Source organism: Corylus avellana, chromosome 5, assembly GCF_965113065.1.
Source record: "Corylus avellana chromosome 5, dhCorAvel1.hap1.2, whole genome shotgun sequence".
Classification (NCBI taxonomy): domain Eukaryota; kingdom Viridiplantae; phylum Streptophyta; class Magnoliopsida; order Fagales; family Betulaceae; genus Corylus; species Corylus avellana.
The window spans coordinates 20,814,006-20,832,541 of NC_142494.1; the positions used below are offsets into that span (position 1 = coordinate 20,814,006).

Sequence of the window (18,536 nt, forward strand, 5' to 3'; positions counted from 1 at the left end):
CGATGCGTGTACTGCGCGTGGGTTAGGACTGGGACCATAGCTGTCCAAAACTACAGCTACTTTGGGAAACGGCGAGTACGAATGACGGCCGCTGTGTATGTCTCTCTCTTTCTCGGTCAGTCATTAACGTCGCTTCACCGCCGTTTACGTTTCTCTCTCTCTCTCTCTAGCCCATGTCCTATACCTTTCTCTCTCAGTACTACACAGTCCCCCTCTCTCTCTCTCTCCCCCTCATAAACACACACTCTCAGCGTTCCTTGCAGTTCACGCCAAAACGTCTGCTCTCTCTCTCTCTCTCACACTTCGTTTGTGTGTCAAAAGAAAACCCCCAGAGCTCTGCTTCTTTTAATCACCCTCACTGACTTTGTGAGGCTCATTGTGAGGGGTTGTGGTTTTTGCACGCAATGGAGGAACTGGGGTTTTTACAGTGGACGAGGAGCAAGAAGGAGCTTTCTGTGTGTTTGATAATGGCCGTTCTGCTTCTTCTCTCCCCCATTGCTTCACCACTCAACGACCAAGGTGCGCTTTCTTTGTGCTCCAGATATGGTTTCTATTGGGTTCTTTTTGTTGTAGCCTGAAGGAGCTATAGCAAGCTTTGACCTCTACGTGAAAGTTATTATTTGTTGCCCGAAACCATTAATGGCCAAGAAGACATTGTTATGCGATTTTCCGTTTGGTTGTTTCAAAAAGAGGAGAATACTCGGAAAGAAGAAAACGAGAAAGAAATGTTCAGTTTCGACACCCTAGGATTTGAAGAATTTTAAAACTCATTTTGACCAAAGTCAACCGGTCATTTTCTTTGTCTTCTTTTTCCACATTTTCTCAGCAGCCAAACAGGGCCTATAAAGAGAAATGTGGAAGGAAGAAAGAGAATCACCTTTTTGAACGTGGGAACTTTTCTTCTCCTTTTTTATATGTTCCTAAAAGATTGTCAATGGATAACAATTTTTTTTTTGGGCAGCTCACGGATTTAGAAATAAAGTATTAATTTATTTAGTGTATGTAGAAATCTCTGCAAGCCAAACTTTAATACTATATTTGAGTGTAAACTCACTCTTCAATATAAAAATGGTGGGGATGTTTGTAGGGAAAGCGTTAATGTCGATGAAGGCCTCGTTTAGCAACGTCGTGAATGTTTTGCTTGACTGGGACGACGTCCACAACGACGATTTCTGTTCCTGGCGCGGTGTCTTTTGCGACAATGTCAGCCTCTCTGTGCTTACTCTGTAATACTCCTCTCTATAATGCCCGCTCCTATGTTTTCTTGACATTCTAACCTTGATGAGTTTTAGATTTAAAAAAAAAAAATTAAATTGGATTAGTTTAGTTCTAAGGTTTTTGTTACATTGTTCAAGGAATCTGTCGAATTTGAACCTGGGCGGAGAGATTTCACCAGCCATTGGAGATTTGAGAAACTTACAATCCATGTATGTTTTGGTCTCTTATATGATAATTGTGTTTAATTTTTGTGATGCCTCTTCGGTTTATCTAATTCTATATGATTCTTACTGTTCTTTAATGTAACAATCGCAGAGACTTGCAGGGGAATAAGCTTACTGGTCAAATCCCAGATGAAATTGGGAACTGTGCTTCTCTTGTTCAACTGTACAATTTACATTTATCATCGATTAATTCTTTTATGTCCTTTTTTGCTGTATCTGCGTGAATTTGAGTGTTGAGCTTTGTTGCGTACAGGTTTTCTAATGGGCTTCTTACTCTTAATGTAGGGATCTTTCTGATAATATCCTGTATGGGGACATACCCTTTTCAATGTCTAAGCTTAAGCAGCTTGAGCTTTTGTACGTTTTGAACTCTAGCTTGACTATTTGCATGCTGTCTCTCATCGGCATGTTTATTATTGACTAAGAGTTGATCCAATTCCCTGCATACAGGAATTTGAAGAACAATCAGCTGACGGGTCCTATTCCTTCAACACTAACCCAGATTCCAAACCTCAAGACTCTGTGAGCTTTCCTTTTCTCTCTGGATTAATCTGTGTTGTGGGTTTTACCCTTAAATTGTATGTGCACACCATGGATTTCAGAATGTTGTAATTTCCTACTACGCCAGTGTCTGATTGTTTATGTAGTTTTTATTTGTGGGTTTTACATGTTCCAGTGTATGTGCACCATGGATTTCAGAATGTGGTCATTTCCTACTATGCTAGTGTCTGCTAGTTTAAGTATTTATATTTTAGTATCATTGATGTGCATTTGTTTTTGCTAAAAAAATTCTCCTTCTCGTGATTTTATGCTTTAGTGATCTTGCTCGGAACCAGATTACTGGGGAGATACCAAGACTTCTGTACTGGAATGAAGTGCTGCAATATCTGTGAGTTCTGGAGTCATCACCACGGTTCAACTAGAATATTCTTCCAACCTTTTGTTATTCTCCAGTCAAAGGGGATAGTGTTTTTCTAATTTAAAGTCTTTAGTTAGTTGAATACTTTACTCCGCTTGTGTTAAGACAATGGTTTAAAATAAGGATAATCCTCCAAATCTTTGTTCATTTGGTTGAAATTTCTTTACAGAGGGTTACGTGGCAATTCATTGACTGGGACACTTTCACCTGATATGTGTCAGTTAACTGGCCTGTGGTATTTGTGAGTGTTCATTATTTTATCTTGTGTTACATTTATATTGTTTTCCTTTGATTTAACATTTTTATTTTTCATGAAACTGATAGCTTCATGTATTATTTCCAGTGATGTTAGAGGCAATAATCTTACTGGTACAATCCCAGACAGCGTTGGGAACTGCACAAGTTTTGAAATCTTGTATGTTTTTTCTTTGGAAAATTGTCATCTGCTTCTCTTCTCTCTCCATGTATATACATGTTTGAATTATGTATGTGTGTGCATGTATGCTTGTATATCTGTAATTTTCATTATTCTTGATAATCATTTCAGGGATATATCCTACAATCAGATCACCGGGGAGATTCCCTACAATATTGGATTCCTACAAGTGGCAACCCTGTTAGTTTTCTTCCTGACCTAAAATTTTATCAATTTGAATCCCTTTGAGAATTGTTTAATTTGTAGGACGAGTGAAACTGTTCACAAACATTTTATTGTATTCATTTTGGATTGGCATGGGACGACATTACAGCTACAATGCCTTTTTTGTTTTAGGTCCCTGCAAGGAAATAAACTAACAGGGAGGATCCCAGAGGTGATTGGTTTAATGCAAGCCCTTGCTGTCCTGTAAGTATGGGTTTTATTCTTATGATATGAAGATTTTTTTTTATATCTTGGTATTTTAGTTGCAGTGTGTATGTTGTGGCTGTTACAAGTTACAAATTTGTTGTGTCAACTTTCTCAGGGATTTGAGTGAGAATGAACTTATTGGGCCAATACCACCAATTCTTGGCAACTTGTCATACACGGGCAAACTGTGAGTTCCTGCTGCCTGAGAAGGAAATAAATTTTCTATATGTTGAATTTTTGTCTTGACAGTTATTTTGCTGCGCCAGGTACCTCCATGGCAACAAGCTTAGTGGGCCAATTCCTCCAGAGATCGGCAATATGTCAAAACTTAGCTACTTGTGAGATATCTCCTACAAATACAAAAGTCTTTCAGATGTGTGATTTGTTTATATTTGCTGTGCTGAGCTAGACGTTTTTGCAGGCAATTAAATGACAACAAATTGGTTGGGCAGATTCCTGCTGAACTTGGGAAGCTGGAGCAGTTGTTTGAATTGTGCGTCTTGTTGCTATACTTTGTGTTATTTTGTCATTTACAACAATATTGTCGTTAATTGGCTTGTCATACTATGCCTCAGGAATCTTGCCAACAATGAGCTTGAGGGACCCATTCCACAAAACATCAGCTCTTGCACAGCATTGAATCAATTGTATGATATCTTTCTGGTCATGACATATGACATACATTTCTGTCCTTGTGATTTAATGCACCTTAAATTCTTATGCATTTGATATTTATTTTTGCTTTCTCTCACCTCCCCTGAAGCAATGTGCATGGTAATCAATTAAATGGATCAATCCCATTGGGTTTACGCAATCTGGGGAGTTTGACTTATCTGTAAGTGTTGACTCGCTGAATTTAAAATCTGTGATAGTTAAAAGATTCAATCGAACATATTTTCCTTTTGATTGATGGACGGATTTTTTCTGGACCAACAGAAATCTTTCAGCAAATAGTTTCAAAGGCAGGATACCTGTAGAGCTGGGACATATTATTAATCTTGATACACTGTAAGTTTCATGACCAAATTGTTTTAGCCAGTTAGTATCCACCGAAGTTGAGCAGGCTTCATGTATTACCATGTTTTCAGGGATCTCTCTGGTAATAATTTCACTGGACCTGTTCCCGCTTCTGTTGGTGATCTAGAGCATCTTCTCACTCTGTAAGTGTAATTGAAGTTTTTCTCTTAAGTTTTCCTTTCTCTGTTTTCTGGACTCTTTTTGTTGTTGTCTTGCATTGATATTTTCATGCGTTACATATAGGAATTTAAGCAACAATCATTTTGATGGTCCTCTACCAGCTGAATTTGGCAACCTCAGAAGCATACAGATTATGTGAGTTTTTGAGCTGATGTGTGGTTCTATTTGTTTGGAGTAATTTTGAGCCTTAACCTTTTGCCATTTTCATATCGGTAATGATATTGATCTCCAATTGTAGTGATATGTCATTCAATAATCTCTCGGATAGCATCCCTCCAGAGTTGGGTCAGTTGCAAAATATTCTCTCTCTGTGAGTAACTGTCTGCTACCCCCTTGCTAATTTGATGACAGTATTGTTGCTTAGCACATTTCTGGGTTTCTCCTAAATTTTTTGTAAAATTTTTATGGTAGGATTCTTAACAACAACAACTTGCATGGAAAAATTCCTGATCAACTAGCAAATTGTTTCAGTCTTGCCACTCTGTAAGTTTACTTCCCTGTTCCTCTTCTGCAATCTTTTATGTTGTTCTTGAACCCGCTCTGATACTTGATTGCTTTACATTTAAGGAATGTCTCTTACAATAACTTATCGGGAGTTGTACCTCCTTTGAGGAACTTTTCGCGGTTTTCTCCAGACAGGTATGGGAAGAAATTGATTGTATTTATCTAATGGCTCTTGTAATCATTTTTTGTTCATTTGTATCAGCTTCATTGGAAACCCATTATTATGTGGCAACTGGTTGGGATCAATATGTAGACCTTACATGCCAAAAGCCAGAGGTACTACACCAGTTCTTCAGCTGTCATTATGTTTGGGGCGGGCCTAATATTATTCAGTTAATATTATACATGTAATAATGACAGACTTTTGTGGGGTTGGGATTTTATCCTAATCTAACAAAACAACTAAGTCCATTTCTCTTTTCCAGCTCTTTTCTCTACAGCTGCGGTTGTATGTATGACACTGGGCTTCATCACATTATTGTGTATGGTAATAGTTGCTGTCTACAAATCTAACCAACCAAAGCAATTGGGAAAGGGATCTAAAGGGATTGGGCAAGGTATGACACTAGGCTTGTAAAATTGTACTTTTGTTTTTGAACTCCAGATCCTGAGGTATGTTTCTTTTCTTTCTAGGTACCCCCTCAATTGTAATTCTTCACATGGATATGGCAATTCACAGCTTTGATGATATAATGAGAATCACCGAGAATTTGAGTGAGAAGTATATTATTGGGTATGGTGCTTCTAGCACAGTGTACAAGTGTGTCTTGAAGAATTCCCGGCCAATTGCAATTAAGCGACTTTACAACCAATCTCCAAACAACGTGAGAGAATTTGAAACTGAACTTGAAACCATTGGCAGCATCCGACACAGGAACCTAGTCAGCTTGCATGGTTATGCTCTGTCTCCCTATGGAAACCTTCTCTTCTATGACTACATGGAAAATGGTTCTCTGTGGGATCTTCTTCATGGTTAGCTTGCTTGAACTGATTTTGTTGCTTGGTTCTTTTAGTTAGTTTTGTATGAGTACTTATGATAGTTTCCGTATGTATTTCAAAAGTATGCTGTCATCTTCAGTATTTTGGGCACAGGAAGTTTTTCTAAGTTCTGGAGGAAAGCTGCACTATTTTTGTTTGGATTTAGGAACATACTGTTGAGGGACCTCTTCTGTAAACATTTGCACTGGCAAATCTATTTTGGCTGATGATTTTGAGATTGTCAAATTGTTTTTAATTAACATTAAGAGTATACCCGCCAATATCTTTTCTTCGCATAAAATTGTTGGATTTTTTCAGCATAGTGAATGACCATTATGCTAGAATTATATTTGTTTAAATTATATCTTCAATTAATTAGGCATGCATCTCATATCTCTACTGGAAGTTGTTTACTATAGGTTAGCTTTGACTACCGCTGATTGTTTTGAGCTGAATATGTCAGGTCCATCAAAGAAGGTTAAACTTGATTGGGAGACACGACTGAGAATAGCTGTCGGGGCTGGTCAGGGACTTGCTTATCTTCATCATGATTGCAACCCCAGAATCATACACAGGGATGTGAAATCCTCCAATATCCTGCTGGATGAGAATTTTGTGGCTCATCTCTCTGATTTCGGGATTGCTAAATCTATCTCAACTGCAAAATCACATGCATCGACTTATGTTCTTGGAACAATTGGCTACATTGACCCAGAGTATGCTCGAACATCCCGGCTTAATGAAAAATCAGATGTTTATAGCTTTGGTATTGTTCTTCTGGAGCTTCTGACCGGGAAGAAGGCAGTGGAAAATGAGTCAAACTTGCATCAACTGGTATGTTTCTGTATACATTGTCATAGAGTGTGTTGATCTATAGTTGAAGTGCTAGGTCAGGTCAAACTGGGCGTAGTGGTCTGTTTTGGTTGGCCAATAAAATGATTTCTGTTGATATGGGAATGTCTCCTTAAGTTTTGCAAGAGCTTGGACATTTGATCGAACTGAAAAAGAATAATGGAATATCTATTTCTGAATTGTGTCGAAGGCACTGGATCTCTCAAGTCCATGCCAAATCACCAACCTGAGCCGATTTAAGCCTAAAGTTTGATCCAATTAGCTGGTAAAGTTTTACTTTTTTCACCTTGTTTTTCACATGATTGTTTTTTAATTTCTCAGATACTGTCCAAGGCAGATGATAATACAGTAATGGAGGCTGTTGATCCTGAGGTTTCTGTGACATGCATGGATTTAGCCCATGTCAGGAAGACCTTCCAACTTGCTTTACTGTGCACGAAGCGGAACCCTACTGAGAGGCCAACCATGCACGAGGTTGCAAGGGTTTTAGTCTCCCTGCTTCCAGCGACCCCAAGAAAACCTGGTTCTGATCTGCCAAAGACCATCGACTATGCTCAATTTGTGATTGACAAGGGGCAGCAACAATCAAAAATGCAGCAACAGCAACGGCAGCCACAAGTTCATCAAGAGAACAATTCGGCCGATGCTCAGTGGTTTGTTCGGTTCGGAGAAGTTATATCTAAGAACACCTTTTAAAGCAAGTTTCCATTGGAGTCCTTTTGGCATCCATCATATCAAAAACAAAAAGAAAATTGAAACAAAGCACGGAAATGAGGAAAATCCCAAGTTTTGGACAAGTTGAATATCTGGATTGATCGACTTGGTTCCTGGCAAAATTTATTTTGATGCTTAGGTAGTCTGATATATATACATTAGACCCATTTTTGGACGGTGATTCTCCGAACCTTTTGGTACAAGCAAAATCCTGAATCTGTAATATTTTATTTTGTTGTAGAACTTGCTGACAGCTTTGTCTATGCTCTTCTATATTTAATACTAGTTGTATTTACTGGCCCTTTAAATGCTTTGTCTTTGAAAGTTTCCACAAGTTTTAGCTGATGATTCAGTAAAAGATGGTACTTCTCTGAGACACAGACATGCTCAGTCACGAGTATTTTTAAGGCTTTTATGCTAAAAGGTAAAATAAAAGATGGTCGGGTCCAGTCTGTCGCAAACTGCGCGGCTCAGATATTTAAGTAGAGAGACCCTGAAAATATTTCACGTCGTATATTTGTTGGGATTCCTGTGTTAGGGGCCCCGTTTGAACTATTCCTTTAATTTCTAGGCGCTAATATAAAATTTTAAACTAATGAGTAATTGTTAATGGCTTTTTAATTTTGAAAAGATGTAGAGTTTTTCTCTCTTTTTTCAATATAAATAATAAATACTAGCTCGTCCGGCTCGGGTCTTGTATTGCAATTTGCAAACAAAAATACCCGAATTAGTATTTATTAAATAAAAACTGTTGAGAGCTCCAACTATGCGGTCAATGACAAGGAAGGGAAGCACAGCTTATGGAATAGGATATGGTGAAAACACAGGATTTCTTTTTCATCCCACGGAAGTCTCTGCCTTTCTTCCTCATCTTCCATCGCTGCCGACGAGATTTCTTCTTCAAACCCAGTGTTTCCTCTTCTACTTTTTCTCTTTTTCTCTCTTTCCTCTTCCCTCTCCCCCTTATCGACGGTCGGCCACCGGTGTTTGTGGCATGTTCAGTTTTTTTTTTTTTTTTTTGGTTTTTTCTGATGGGTATACTCTCCACAGCTGGGTCTGGCCGTGACCTAGTCGTGAGTCACCCTCTTTAGCCTCTTTTCAGCCAAACCCAGCCTCAAAATTCGTTTCTAATGTCTCAAAATTCGTTTCTAATGTTTCAAAACTCGTTTATGAATTCAAAATTAAAACCTAGAAGTAGAATGTTAACTCTTTAAGATTCTATCACCCTAGAAGGATCCACCGGAGCGGGCTTGTTTCAGCAGACTCACAGATCTCTTGTGCAGATCCACGGAGAGGACTTGTTTCATCAAAAATCCAGTGTATTTAGTTGTAGATTATTTTTGTGTATTTTTTGTGCTTTAGGTGATGTGTCAGGCTTCTATTGGTTGCTGCAAAAGTGGCCTTTTGCAGACCGACCTGATAGAAGGTTTTTCCAAATTGTTTTAGCAAGCATGCCCTGTCGACTATCGTTATAAGAATGTAGTTGATTTTTTTTTGTAAGTTAATGTAGTTGAATTTTGGTTTGAGCAAAATGCATTTGTGAATACCAAAGAAATTGGAGAAGAAATAATACGGCCAATACTCATATTTGGAGAAGAAAAAAACGAAAGCAAGAGTTGACTGCATCATATAGTGCTTATTCTTTCTCTAAGTAAAAGCTCACCAATTGATATCCCATTTTTTAATTATTGTTATTTTTAATTTATTTTATGTAATATATTTTATAAAACCAGTTATCTGGTTATTAACTGCGCTAACTGCAACCGGATAGTTAGTGATTGTTAACAGTTAATAATCGTCTTGCTTGTGCGTCCCTAGTGTATGGTAGAGAGAGAGAGATTCAGTGGGATATTGCAAATTTTTAGAATTTGGAAGATATTAAAATAAGTCCTGGTAATTTAGAGGGTAAGTAAAAGTTTCCCAGGAAAAAAATAAAATAAAATAAACACATAAAACTGGAAGCATAACTAGCCGTTAGATCCTTAGAAATAATTCCCCCCTTTTCTTCTTCAATTTCTGATAGCAATAATACTCCCAGCATGCCAGCGACATGGAAGGACAATAATAGAAATGAGGACAGTGACGAACATAAACATCTCACGTTTCCTACCAATGAGACTCGTCTCATTTTGCACCTCAGCACCTCAACATTATCATGTTAATTAAAGCTACCAAAAAAATAAATGTAGGAATTATTGTGGACGTATATACAATTTTTTTTTTTTTTTTTTATCACTTCAAGTAAACAGAACAGAACTACATAGGAATTATGGTGGACATATACAATCCATCCACTTGCAAAACCGAAAATAAATTCTCCAAAAAGACAAAACATGAAGGTTTAGATATCACGGAACATGATCCTCTCCAGTTAGTTATATGTAAAAGATATTTGTCTTTTCACTTATTAAGAAGATAAAAATATCATTTAAACTGGAGAGTATCCTAATTCAGATACCACATGATTTTGTGCATTACAATTTGCTACATCTTTTACAAGGCAACATCTTACTTGCCCATGTAACCTATAATGGAAAATCAAGAAAAGAGTAGATTTTTAGTAGGATAATTTGAAGAATCTTAGGTATTCTAGTCGAGAGATCTAACACAATTTCTAATCATAACTGTAAGGCAACGTAAGAAAGATAAGGATGAAACAGAGGTTACTAGTTTGAATCTCCTTCCCCCTTTTCACCCCCTTGTGCAAACATGTCAATAAAAAAATATGAAAATGAAACTGAATAAAGGTTTAGATACTTTAACGCTGTACACGACTGACCTCTAAAAATTTATTGAAAAAACTACAAACGCAAAAACAAGGATTACAATTTCTTTGGCAAAAATGACCTATTATTTCCCTATAATACACCCTGTGATTCACCTTCCGTGAAAGTCATCCCATGTACAAAGAAGCTCCAGCTGCTCCACATTGTTGAGCAATGCACTTGTAGAGCATAGGCAAAATCTTGCTTCCTCTGCCTTTTTATGTTGGTGTGAGAAAGCATAAGCATTATAAAATCACTTGTGCTCTTGTTCTCAGCGTACTTTCCATGCTCCTGTGATATTAAGGTAATAAGTATATACCAATTCAACATGGCATATGACCAACATATTAACTAAATAGTATTATGGAAAATTAGCATAAGCATTATAAAAGCCATTTATACCCTAATGTCAAATGACAAACATGATATTTGCTAATGCTTTAATGGTCGTAAGGAAAAAAAAAATCAGAACTCAAAATTTTATGGAACAATAGTAAAGAGACATGCAGAATTGCGATCAATAAATCAGTGTAATAAATAAAATGTAGTGATTATATTTTTCACTTTAAAATAAATGTAAGCTTGCAAGAGTTCTTGGCGAGTATCTAGCATCCCAGACAATGAGACTGAAAAAATAACAAGATCTTACTTCAAATCAAATTTCACTAGAATCTCGTGCTACCTGTTAATGTGTAGTTGTGGTCCACTTTCAGGAATCCTCCTGTAGCGCCCACATTCATACCACTTCCAACCCAATTGCTGCATTATTTGACCAAAGTTATCAAATGCTATTTGAATGTTATGAGATAACGAGCATTAATGCAGAACAAGAAATACAATGAAACTTAAAATAACAAAGTAATCTCAAATACTACTTTTCCCTGTAATTTGGATTAACAGAAACTACAAAATGCTAGTATTGTAAGCAGCCATACTATGATACTGACACACTCGTGCTCGATGGAAAGGACCTGGTGTGTTCTCTTTAGCAACCTTCATTAGAGCAACGAAAGCACTGACATATTAGTAAGAGTACAAAATACATTATAAAAGTTTCTATCTTCCAAAAAGCAAAGTTTGAAAAACAAACCTTAGTGGGCTGGTACATTTTTGACTGAGATTCCCCATTAGGGTGGGAATCCGATGCTAAGGAGAGCTGTCAATTAAAGCAGGATATTAGTAGGCATGTGAATATGACATGATATTAATCTGGACAAAAATTAATTGACAATACTATAGGCGTAAACCCACTCCAAAGGAAAGTTAAGAATAAATCACAAAATACCCCAACTTATATCATACCTTACTAAGTAATTCTATTGGTGGCTCAGGAAACTTCTTATCAGTTAAAAAATTGAATTCCTAGATGAAGGAAGTATAAGCCAAATGTTAAAAGAAGGAATGGCTTTAGAAATACTAAACCAGCAATATAAACAATTGTGCATAAAGGATTTCTAAGTAATAATTAAAATGTCAATAAAGGGCTTCCAAATGTTAATAATTAAATCACCTTTGTATAAAGAGGACGGGCTTTGACTTTGTTAACTGTTTTGCAGTTCCGCTTTAAAGCATCACCATTTAGACTGCAAGACAATTAACCATGTAAACCATAAGCTTCTAATAAGGATATATTGTAAAAAATATATACAAACTGTTTGAATGTATGAAGAACCATCACTAGGATATAGAATAAATAATTAAGAAGGAAAGTGGATAGTTAACTATGTGATTCTTGACTAAAGAAAAAATGAATTGCAGATCTGGGAAGTATTAAGACTGCAAAGAAACCAAAAGCTCAGAAATATGCATAAAGCACCACCGAGAACACCAATGAAGTATATTATTCTTTAAGTACTATATTACAAACATAGCACACTGGAGAGATCTGAAAGTTGCATATTCGGCTTTGAAATGACAGAAGATAAAATTTTAGACATTTTTACCTTTTACTGTCCACAGTTTCACTTTGTGAAACAGAGTTGCATTTAGATATATTCCCTGCCTGCAATAAGGAGATTATTAACTTCTGATATTGGAGAACATATAAACATCTAATGGAAATGATTATCTTTATGACCTACATTACTAGACGCGCGTTGCATAGCCCTTTCTGAGGTCTTCAAGTGAAACACCTAAAAAGCAATTGAATTTTGTCAAGATATTCCAAAAAAGCACCCACTATTCAATGACGCAGGTAACAAACACGTTTACTAATTACTTGAATCTCTTGCAGCTGTGGTATGCTCTTTTTAGGAAGAGGAAATGAAGGTGCCTCAAGAATCTGCAAAGCCCAATATTGTATTAAAAGATCACGTGTTATTGCCTTAAATATATCATCTCAAATATCTTCAAAAATTTATAGTTCCCCCAAAATTCCATATGAATCGTTTATAAGCTGCATGAGAACGAACTTTTCTGTTCAAAGGGCGTGCTTTGAAGCTATAAGCACTTGATTGTGCATGTTGACCCGACTCTGTTTTGATCTTACACCTGCCATTCGGAACATCGAACATGTCATCAGCGCATTAGGCAGATTTTGGTATTTCAACCTCGAGATGTTTAAATGGACAATCATAATTTGAGAAAAATGCAATACCTATCTCTTTGTGCCCTACGTGCTGTTGCCAGATTAGGTTCTCTAGGAATGGTAACTTCAGGTCTACTACGCACAACAGAGTTTACATCAACAGTTTCAACCTGCAATAACAACTCAAAATCAATTGGTTAATGTACAGAAGATATAGAAAACATTAACAAAACTAGCCTATACTAAAGAAACACATTATGTATAAATGTAATTACGATGTCTTAAACAACACATGGTTAGTAGAGGGCAATTGTGATCTAAGTATGGGCATATACTCACTGACAGATGCAGCGTACCTTATTAGGTAACCTGTGTAGCAAAAGAGATTGATGCTTCAGGTGAGCAACCTGCTTTGCAAAATTAAGAAATGCTCTTAGAAATAACGTATGAGAGATTGATGCTAACGATTAAATACTGTATATAACAGGATTCAAATAATATTCTAGAAGTTTAGCAAGCTGAAAACTTCCAGGGAGGCAAAATTTCCGACAAACAAAAAATATAAGAGGTACAATCAGAAAAAAGCTAAGAATTCCAGATAAATATTAAAAGAACAAGAAGATGCTATATATGTTGTATAACTAATAGAATGGATGTAAGAAAGAAAAGGAAAATGTGAAAAATTAACAGAAGCATTGTGGTAGCTACAAAGTAGTCTTACCAGTCCTAGCATGTTCCAGGAAGTAATGCAGAGAATCCCAATTCTTAAATTCTTACCAGTCTAGTATTTCCTTCACTATGTCTAAAGTAAGTCTCAATATTCATTTGAAACAGATCATTACATGTTTGGTTTGAAAAATGACCCACTTCTATGAAGTGAATGACGTACAAATATCTCAAGCTCGATCAGGATTGAATTAACAGTATATCACTAAGATATATTTCTAATATCGATTTTGAAAACAAATAATATTTAATTTATTTTTTCTGGCCTGGAACAGAGATATCTAATGTTAGAGTAAACCTTCAGTTTAAAGACGTAGTTTATATACACAAGTGATCCAGATCTCATGAATATAACGATTATAAACAGATGAAAGACATCGAAAAAGCAAATTAACAAACTTTACTGCACCTTCTTTAAGTAACCAGTCTCCAACTTTTGTCTTTTGGTAGCTTGGCAGTCAATTACATAAGCACTCCGTGAACTGCTTTCATCAATGTTCTCTAACTTATTCTGAAACCTATATGGTAAAGGCCAAAAGAAATAAAGGCAATAATAGAAGGAGATAATAATAAAATTTTTATTTCCAAACAAAAATTCCAAATATTAGAAGTGCTCAAACCATAAGGAAAAGAAAAATGCTTTGACATCTTTTATAACATTGAATAAACACAGCTCGACTCTCATTTATCAATCTATGGTAGAAAACCCAACAGGGAAACAATGGCAGCTAGTGAAAAAGAAAAGAAAAGTGGAGAATAGGTATAGACAGGCCACTGTCGCCAATCAGAAAGGTAGATAAGAAATAACAAACACCTTCTCAAGAATCGCGTGGAATGAATTTCTTGAGGTTTATTCTGCTTGGCCAAATGACTTGCTGTTGGTTTCATTAAAGTTGAACTCCTTGTTAATGTTGACTTCACTGGGGACTTTGTTTTAGCTTTTGGACTAGCTTGAGCCATCTGATTATAATATCCTGGAGATATATGAGTCTGTAATTAGTTGCACAACAAGAAGAAACATACAGAAGAACAATAAGAAACACTAAAAAGTTTGTTAAGGCAAATGTTTAATGAAGGGTAGGTAACTTTGTTCTTTACAAAGGATCAAGGAACTTGAATGCCATGATTCTTGATGCAGAGACACCATATTTCTGTTGGTAAATTGTAGCTTGTGATTGTAGTTCAGAATTTCAGAACCGTATAAAGCATGAAAATGCGCAAAAGTTTCTCAAACATAGCAAATGATTAAAGAAAAAATATACTAACACCATCATTGAGCCATTTATAATGATAAGTACAGGAAATAAAAAGTTGCATGAAACCATGAGGCTAACTGGCTACACAAAAAGCTGAAGAAATCAGTGAAAATGGTACCTTTGTTGGAATCATCTGTTGCAGAAACTTCAGAACCCATGCAGCTGTCAGAGTAATTCCCAATGGAATCCATGTTTCCATCATTTCTGGGTTTAGCATAGGTGCTCGTATTTTCTACAGGAACGTCTTTTGGCCACTTGAACTTTAGGACGAAAGCTAGAAATTAATCATTACAAAGAAATAAAATTAAAAAGCAATAGTAGTGGGCGCATTTTTTGCTCTGTTTTGTTAATGTGATTGTGAATATTTTGCTTTTTGGGTTGTTTGTTAATATTTTTGTTTTGAAAACAGAAAATAAGAAAGAAAGGGGAAAGAAAATTTGAACAAACAGAGCCATGTTCAGATACCATAACTTCGTAAAAAAATAAAAAATAAAAAAGACAAAAGAAAAGTGACATGTGAACAAATATCAATATATATATATATATCAAAACACCATAGTACCAAATATTTAAAATTAAAAAAACCAACGCAACCTCATGACTTGTAAGCAATATAATCATATCTATGAATCAAACTTTGATTTGAGCTGTGGAAATGCTTACGCGAAGGCGGATAACTTTGTGCTGATTCGAACCAGCGCTCGGCTTCTCCGGCCTCCAGATCCGTCTCCGGCCAAGTGAAATCGTAGGAGCGAGGCGCATCGAACTCGTAATCAAAATCGATTTCTTCAGCCACAAACGGCTCCACAACAAATTCCTCCATGTCGTCGTCCATTTTTCTCTATCGCTCTCGCTTCAATTCCACAGTATCAGAACCACGTTTCAGGCAAAGAGCCCAAGGAACGCCATTGATAATCGTAAAAATCTTAAATTATTATTATTATAATTATTTAAATATTTTCCTTCTCCGTCTTTTCTTTTCCTTTCTTGTTTCTAGGTAACTTTCACGGGAAAATGAGAAAGAAAGAAGAAAGCTCTTTGTTTCACTGCTTCAGAAAAATGAACCAAACAAACGTCATTGACTTTCCCTCACTTTCTCTCTCTTTCTCAGCGAACGAGAGAGAAAGTTCCGGTCATTCCCTTCAAACCTCCATCAACCACTCAATCTCCCTCTCTCTCCTTAATTTTCCCGGCAAATCTCTCTGTCTCGGGATATATTTTCCGGGAATCATATAGAGAGAAAGAGAGAGGAATTTGGGAATTCTGTGATGTGGTAAAACCCTAAAAGTCTTGTGAGGAAAAAAATTGAATCGGAGCGAGCGGCGAGAATTTCGGTAGGTGCCAAGGAGGCTTTGGAGGAGAGAGCGAGAGAGGAAGAGGGCGGAGCGGACTTTTATAGCGCCCAATTTTGAGAAGGGCCCGAATTTTTGAACTGGTGGGGTCTCCCTTCCGAGACCGTCCGATGGAGTAGACGGGTGGATGACGATCCCAATTTGTATGACGATTATGTCCTCGGCTCTTGTGCTTATCTGCAAATATTATTGCATGAATGGATAAAATTATTTTAAATATCAATCTTTTTTCTTTCTAGATGATATAATTCTAGTAAATATTTATTTGATAAAGTTGACGTAACACTCTCAACTAATTTTTTGATTAATTCTCTTTAAATAAAAAAAAATTAATTAATTTAGAGTGTCATGTCAATATTGTTAGACAATTATAAAATAAAAATTATAATATCTAACTTTACTTATGAAAAAATTCAACAAATTTATTTATGCAATTATCATTTTGAATATATTAATGCATTTCGATCCAATATAATGTATATTCTATATGAAACACTCAAATTACTTACATGAAAATGCAATACATATGATCGAGATGCCGGTCGGAATTTTTTTTAATAAATATAAATACGTAATTTTTTTTTGGACAAAAATTTCTTTCAAACTAGTCTAAAGAAAATATCTTCCAACTCATTTAAAATAGTGCAAAGTGTCTATAAATATTTAAAACATTAGTCTAAGTTAGTAAATTGTTATTAATGACCTTAAGAATTTAATGTGTATTTTAAATGTTTAGATACTTGACACTATTTTAAATGAGTTGGATGATATTTTTTCCCGATTGGTTTGGAGAAAATTTCTGTCTTTTTTTTATTGCCTCATATAAACTTAACCAATTTGGGTCAATGATAATCCTTAATGATGCTAACAATCATTTGTCCTATGTGACTAATTCAAAGGAATGGAATAAAAATGAAAGAGGAATGCTAAGTATTCTTTTGATTCTATGTGGATATTATTTTCTAATAAAAATAAACTAATCTTTATTTTTCTTACTTAATTTTTAAAAAATAATATTCATCTGGAATTAGGAGAAGCATTTTTCAAAATGAAATATGAACAAACAAATTAACTCGCTACAAAGAACTAAAAAGGGACTTCTTGAAGTATATATATATATATTGTTTGATATGTGTGTGACACTGCCTCTCAATATATACACTAAATTGAAAGTTTTTGAAATTTAAGGGAATAATTGTAAAATTGCTGAAAGTTGGGAGTTAAGTTAAATTTTTCTTCTCATTTTTTTCCCTTTTGGGAAGAGGGCAACTTAATTTTGGGTTTAAAATATCCATATAATTTTAATTTTTTTTAAGGCTTGGGCATGGCCATTGGAACAAATTGAACAATGGTCCCGCTAACCCTTTCAAAGAATAGTTCATCCAAGGAGTATATATGAAGTCGTTGATGCATCTTTTAAAATAATAATAATAATGTGAAATCATGTACATTATTAAATGCACTAACTTTAAATCCTGGTAATAAATAAATAATATAAATTTCATTGAAAATTGAGAAAATCCTTGTGGTTATTTCCACTTCTATGTACAATTGTATGAGCTCAAAAAAAAAAAAAAAAAAAAAAGTACAAATGTATGAAATGTTTTCAATAAAAATTTAGGGGAAAGTCCACATACTCCCCTCAAACTACCATTCAATTGACAATATCCTTCAAACTTTCAAATGTGACAATGTCCTCTCCAAACTACCAAAATTAAACATTGCTAAGAATTCCCAATGACGAAAATACCTGAAGTAAAATAATATATATATATATATATATATATATATATATATATATATACACTAAAACTTCTAGAAATAACCTAAAACTATATATATACAAAAATTCAAGAGGCGGCCAAATTAAAAGAAAAAAAAAATCATTTTTACAAGAAAAAAATTATATATATTTATTTTTTTAAAAAAAATTTGTTTTATAATTTTTTTAAATAAAATTTTCGTTTTAAAAAATACAAATTTCGTTTTTTTTTTAATTAAAATTTTCCATTTTAAAAAATAATATTTTTATTTTATTTTTCGAATTTATAAGGGTATTTTTGTCTTATTGAGAAATTTACAAGGACATTTTTATATTTTTGCTAACTTTGTAGGGGAAATTGACAATGTTTTGGTAGTTTGGGGAGACCAGGTACATTGTTAATTGAGTAGTAGTTTGAAAGGGTATGTAAATTTTACCAAAAAAATTATTAAGGATCAAACTTGAAATCGGGCTGGCCCTAGGATGGTCCAACATCCTCAACAAGCTACTGCAGTTTGGATATCAGACAAAGAACAAGTTAAACAATCACGAAGAACATACAATAGAAAAAGATTTTTTTTTTAATCAAATAGGGAAAGGGTTACAAGTGATAAACATACTGAAAATGGGTGGGCTCCCCTACAATAGACCCAAACACATAAATAAACAGTGCAGATAACTAGAACAAAGTAAAA

At 35.2% G+C, this 18,536-nt stretch overlaps 2 protein-coding genes across 2 annotated transcripts; one reads left to right on the forward strand and one right to left on the reverse strand.

Moving 5' to 3' along the window:
* Positions 1–227: 227 nt before the first annotated feature.
* On the forward strand, positions 228–7,779 carry ERL1 (ERECTA-like 1). Its single transcript, XM_059596022.2, has 27 exons — positions 228–519; positions 1,088–1,226; positions 1,356–1,427; positions 1,534–1,605; positions 1,728–1,799; positions 1,893–1,964; positions 2,260–2,331; positions 2,531–2,602; positions 2,705–2,776; positions 2,909–2,977; positions 3,134–3,205; positions 3,324–3,395; positions 3,475–3,546; positions 3,630–3,701; positions 3,784–3,855; positions 3,972–4,043; positions 4,145–4,216; positions 4,297–4,368; positions 4,469–4,540; positions 4,644–4,715; positions 4,817–4,888; positions 4,973–5,044; positions 5,112–5,185; positions 5,335–5,466; positions 5,543–5,881; positions 6,351–6,721; positions 7,061–7,779. Exons 1-27 carry the CDS (start codon positions 405–407, stop codon positions 7,433–7,435), a joined length of 2,982 nt encoding a protein of 993 aa, XP_059452005.1. The 5' UTR covers positions 228–404; the 3' UTR covers positions 7,436–7,779.
* A 2,326-nt stretch (positions 7,780–10,105) lies between these two features.
* Positions 10,106–16,070, reverse strand: LOC132182470 (protein TPX2). Its single transcript, XM_059595723.2, has 16 exons — positions 15,391–16,070; positions 14,846–15,001; positions 14,286–14,445; positions 13,881–13,989; positions 13,102–13,152; positions 12,815–12,915; positions 12,630–12,708; positions 12,437–12,499; positions 12,300–12,350; positions 12,162–12,220; positions 11,729–11,801; positions 11,521–11,580; positions 11,309–11,374; positions 11,154–11,211; positions 10,901–10,977; positions 10,106–10,509 (listed from the first exon to the last, which is right to left on the reverse strand). Exons 1-15 carry the CDS (start codon positions 15,560–15,562, stop codon positions 10,955–10,957), a joined length of 1,281 nt encoding a protein of 426 aa, XP_059451706.1. The 5' UTR covers positions 15,563–16,070; the 3' UTR covers positions 10,106–10,509; positions 10,901–10,954.
* Between the last annotated feature and the right edge of the window lie 2,466 nt (positions 16,071–18,536).

What these genes read in the sequence shown, in the direction of transcription:
- LOC132182470 (XM_059595723.2), bottom strand. Translation starts at nt 15,562, where the DNA reads ATGGACGACGACATGGAGGAATTTGTTGTGGAGCCGTTTGTGGCTGAA. An exon ending in TGCAACGCGCGTCTAGTAAT is followed by an intron (nt 12,221 to 12,299) that starts GTAGGTCATAAA and finishes TCCTTATTGCAG; the next exon opens with GCAGGGAATATATCTAAATG. An exon ending in GAAACTGTGGACAGTAAAAG is followed by an intron (nt 11,802 to 12,161) that starts GTAAAAATGTCT and finishes ATTGTCTTGCAG; the next exon opens with TCTAAATGGTGATGCTTTAA.
- ERL1 (XM_059596022.2), top strand. Translation starts at nt 405, where the DNA reads ATGGAGGAACTGGGGTTTTTACAGTGGACGAGGAGCAAGAAGGAGCTT. An exon ending in ATGTCAAAACTTAGCTACTT is followed by an intron (nt 3,547 to 3,629) that starts GTGAGATATCTC and finishes ACGTTTTTGCAG; the next exon opens with GCAATTAAATGACAACAAAT. An exon ending in TGCACAGCATTGAATCAATT is followed by an intron (nt 3,856 to 3,971) that starts GTATGATATCTT and finishes CCTCCCCTGAAG; the next exon opens with CAATGTGCATGGTAATCAAT.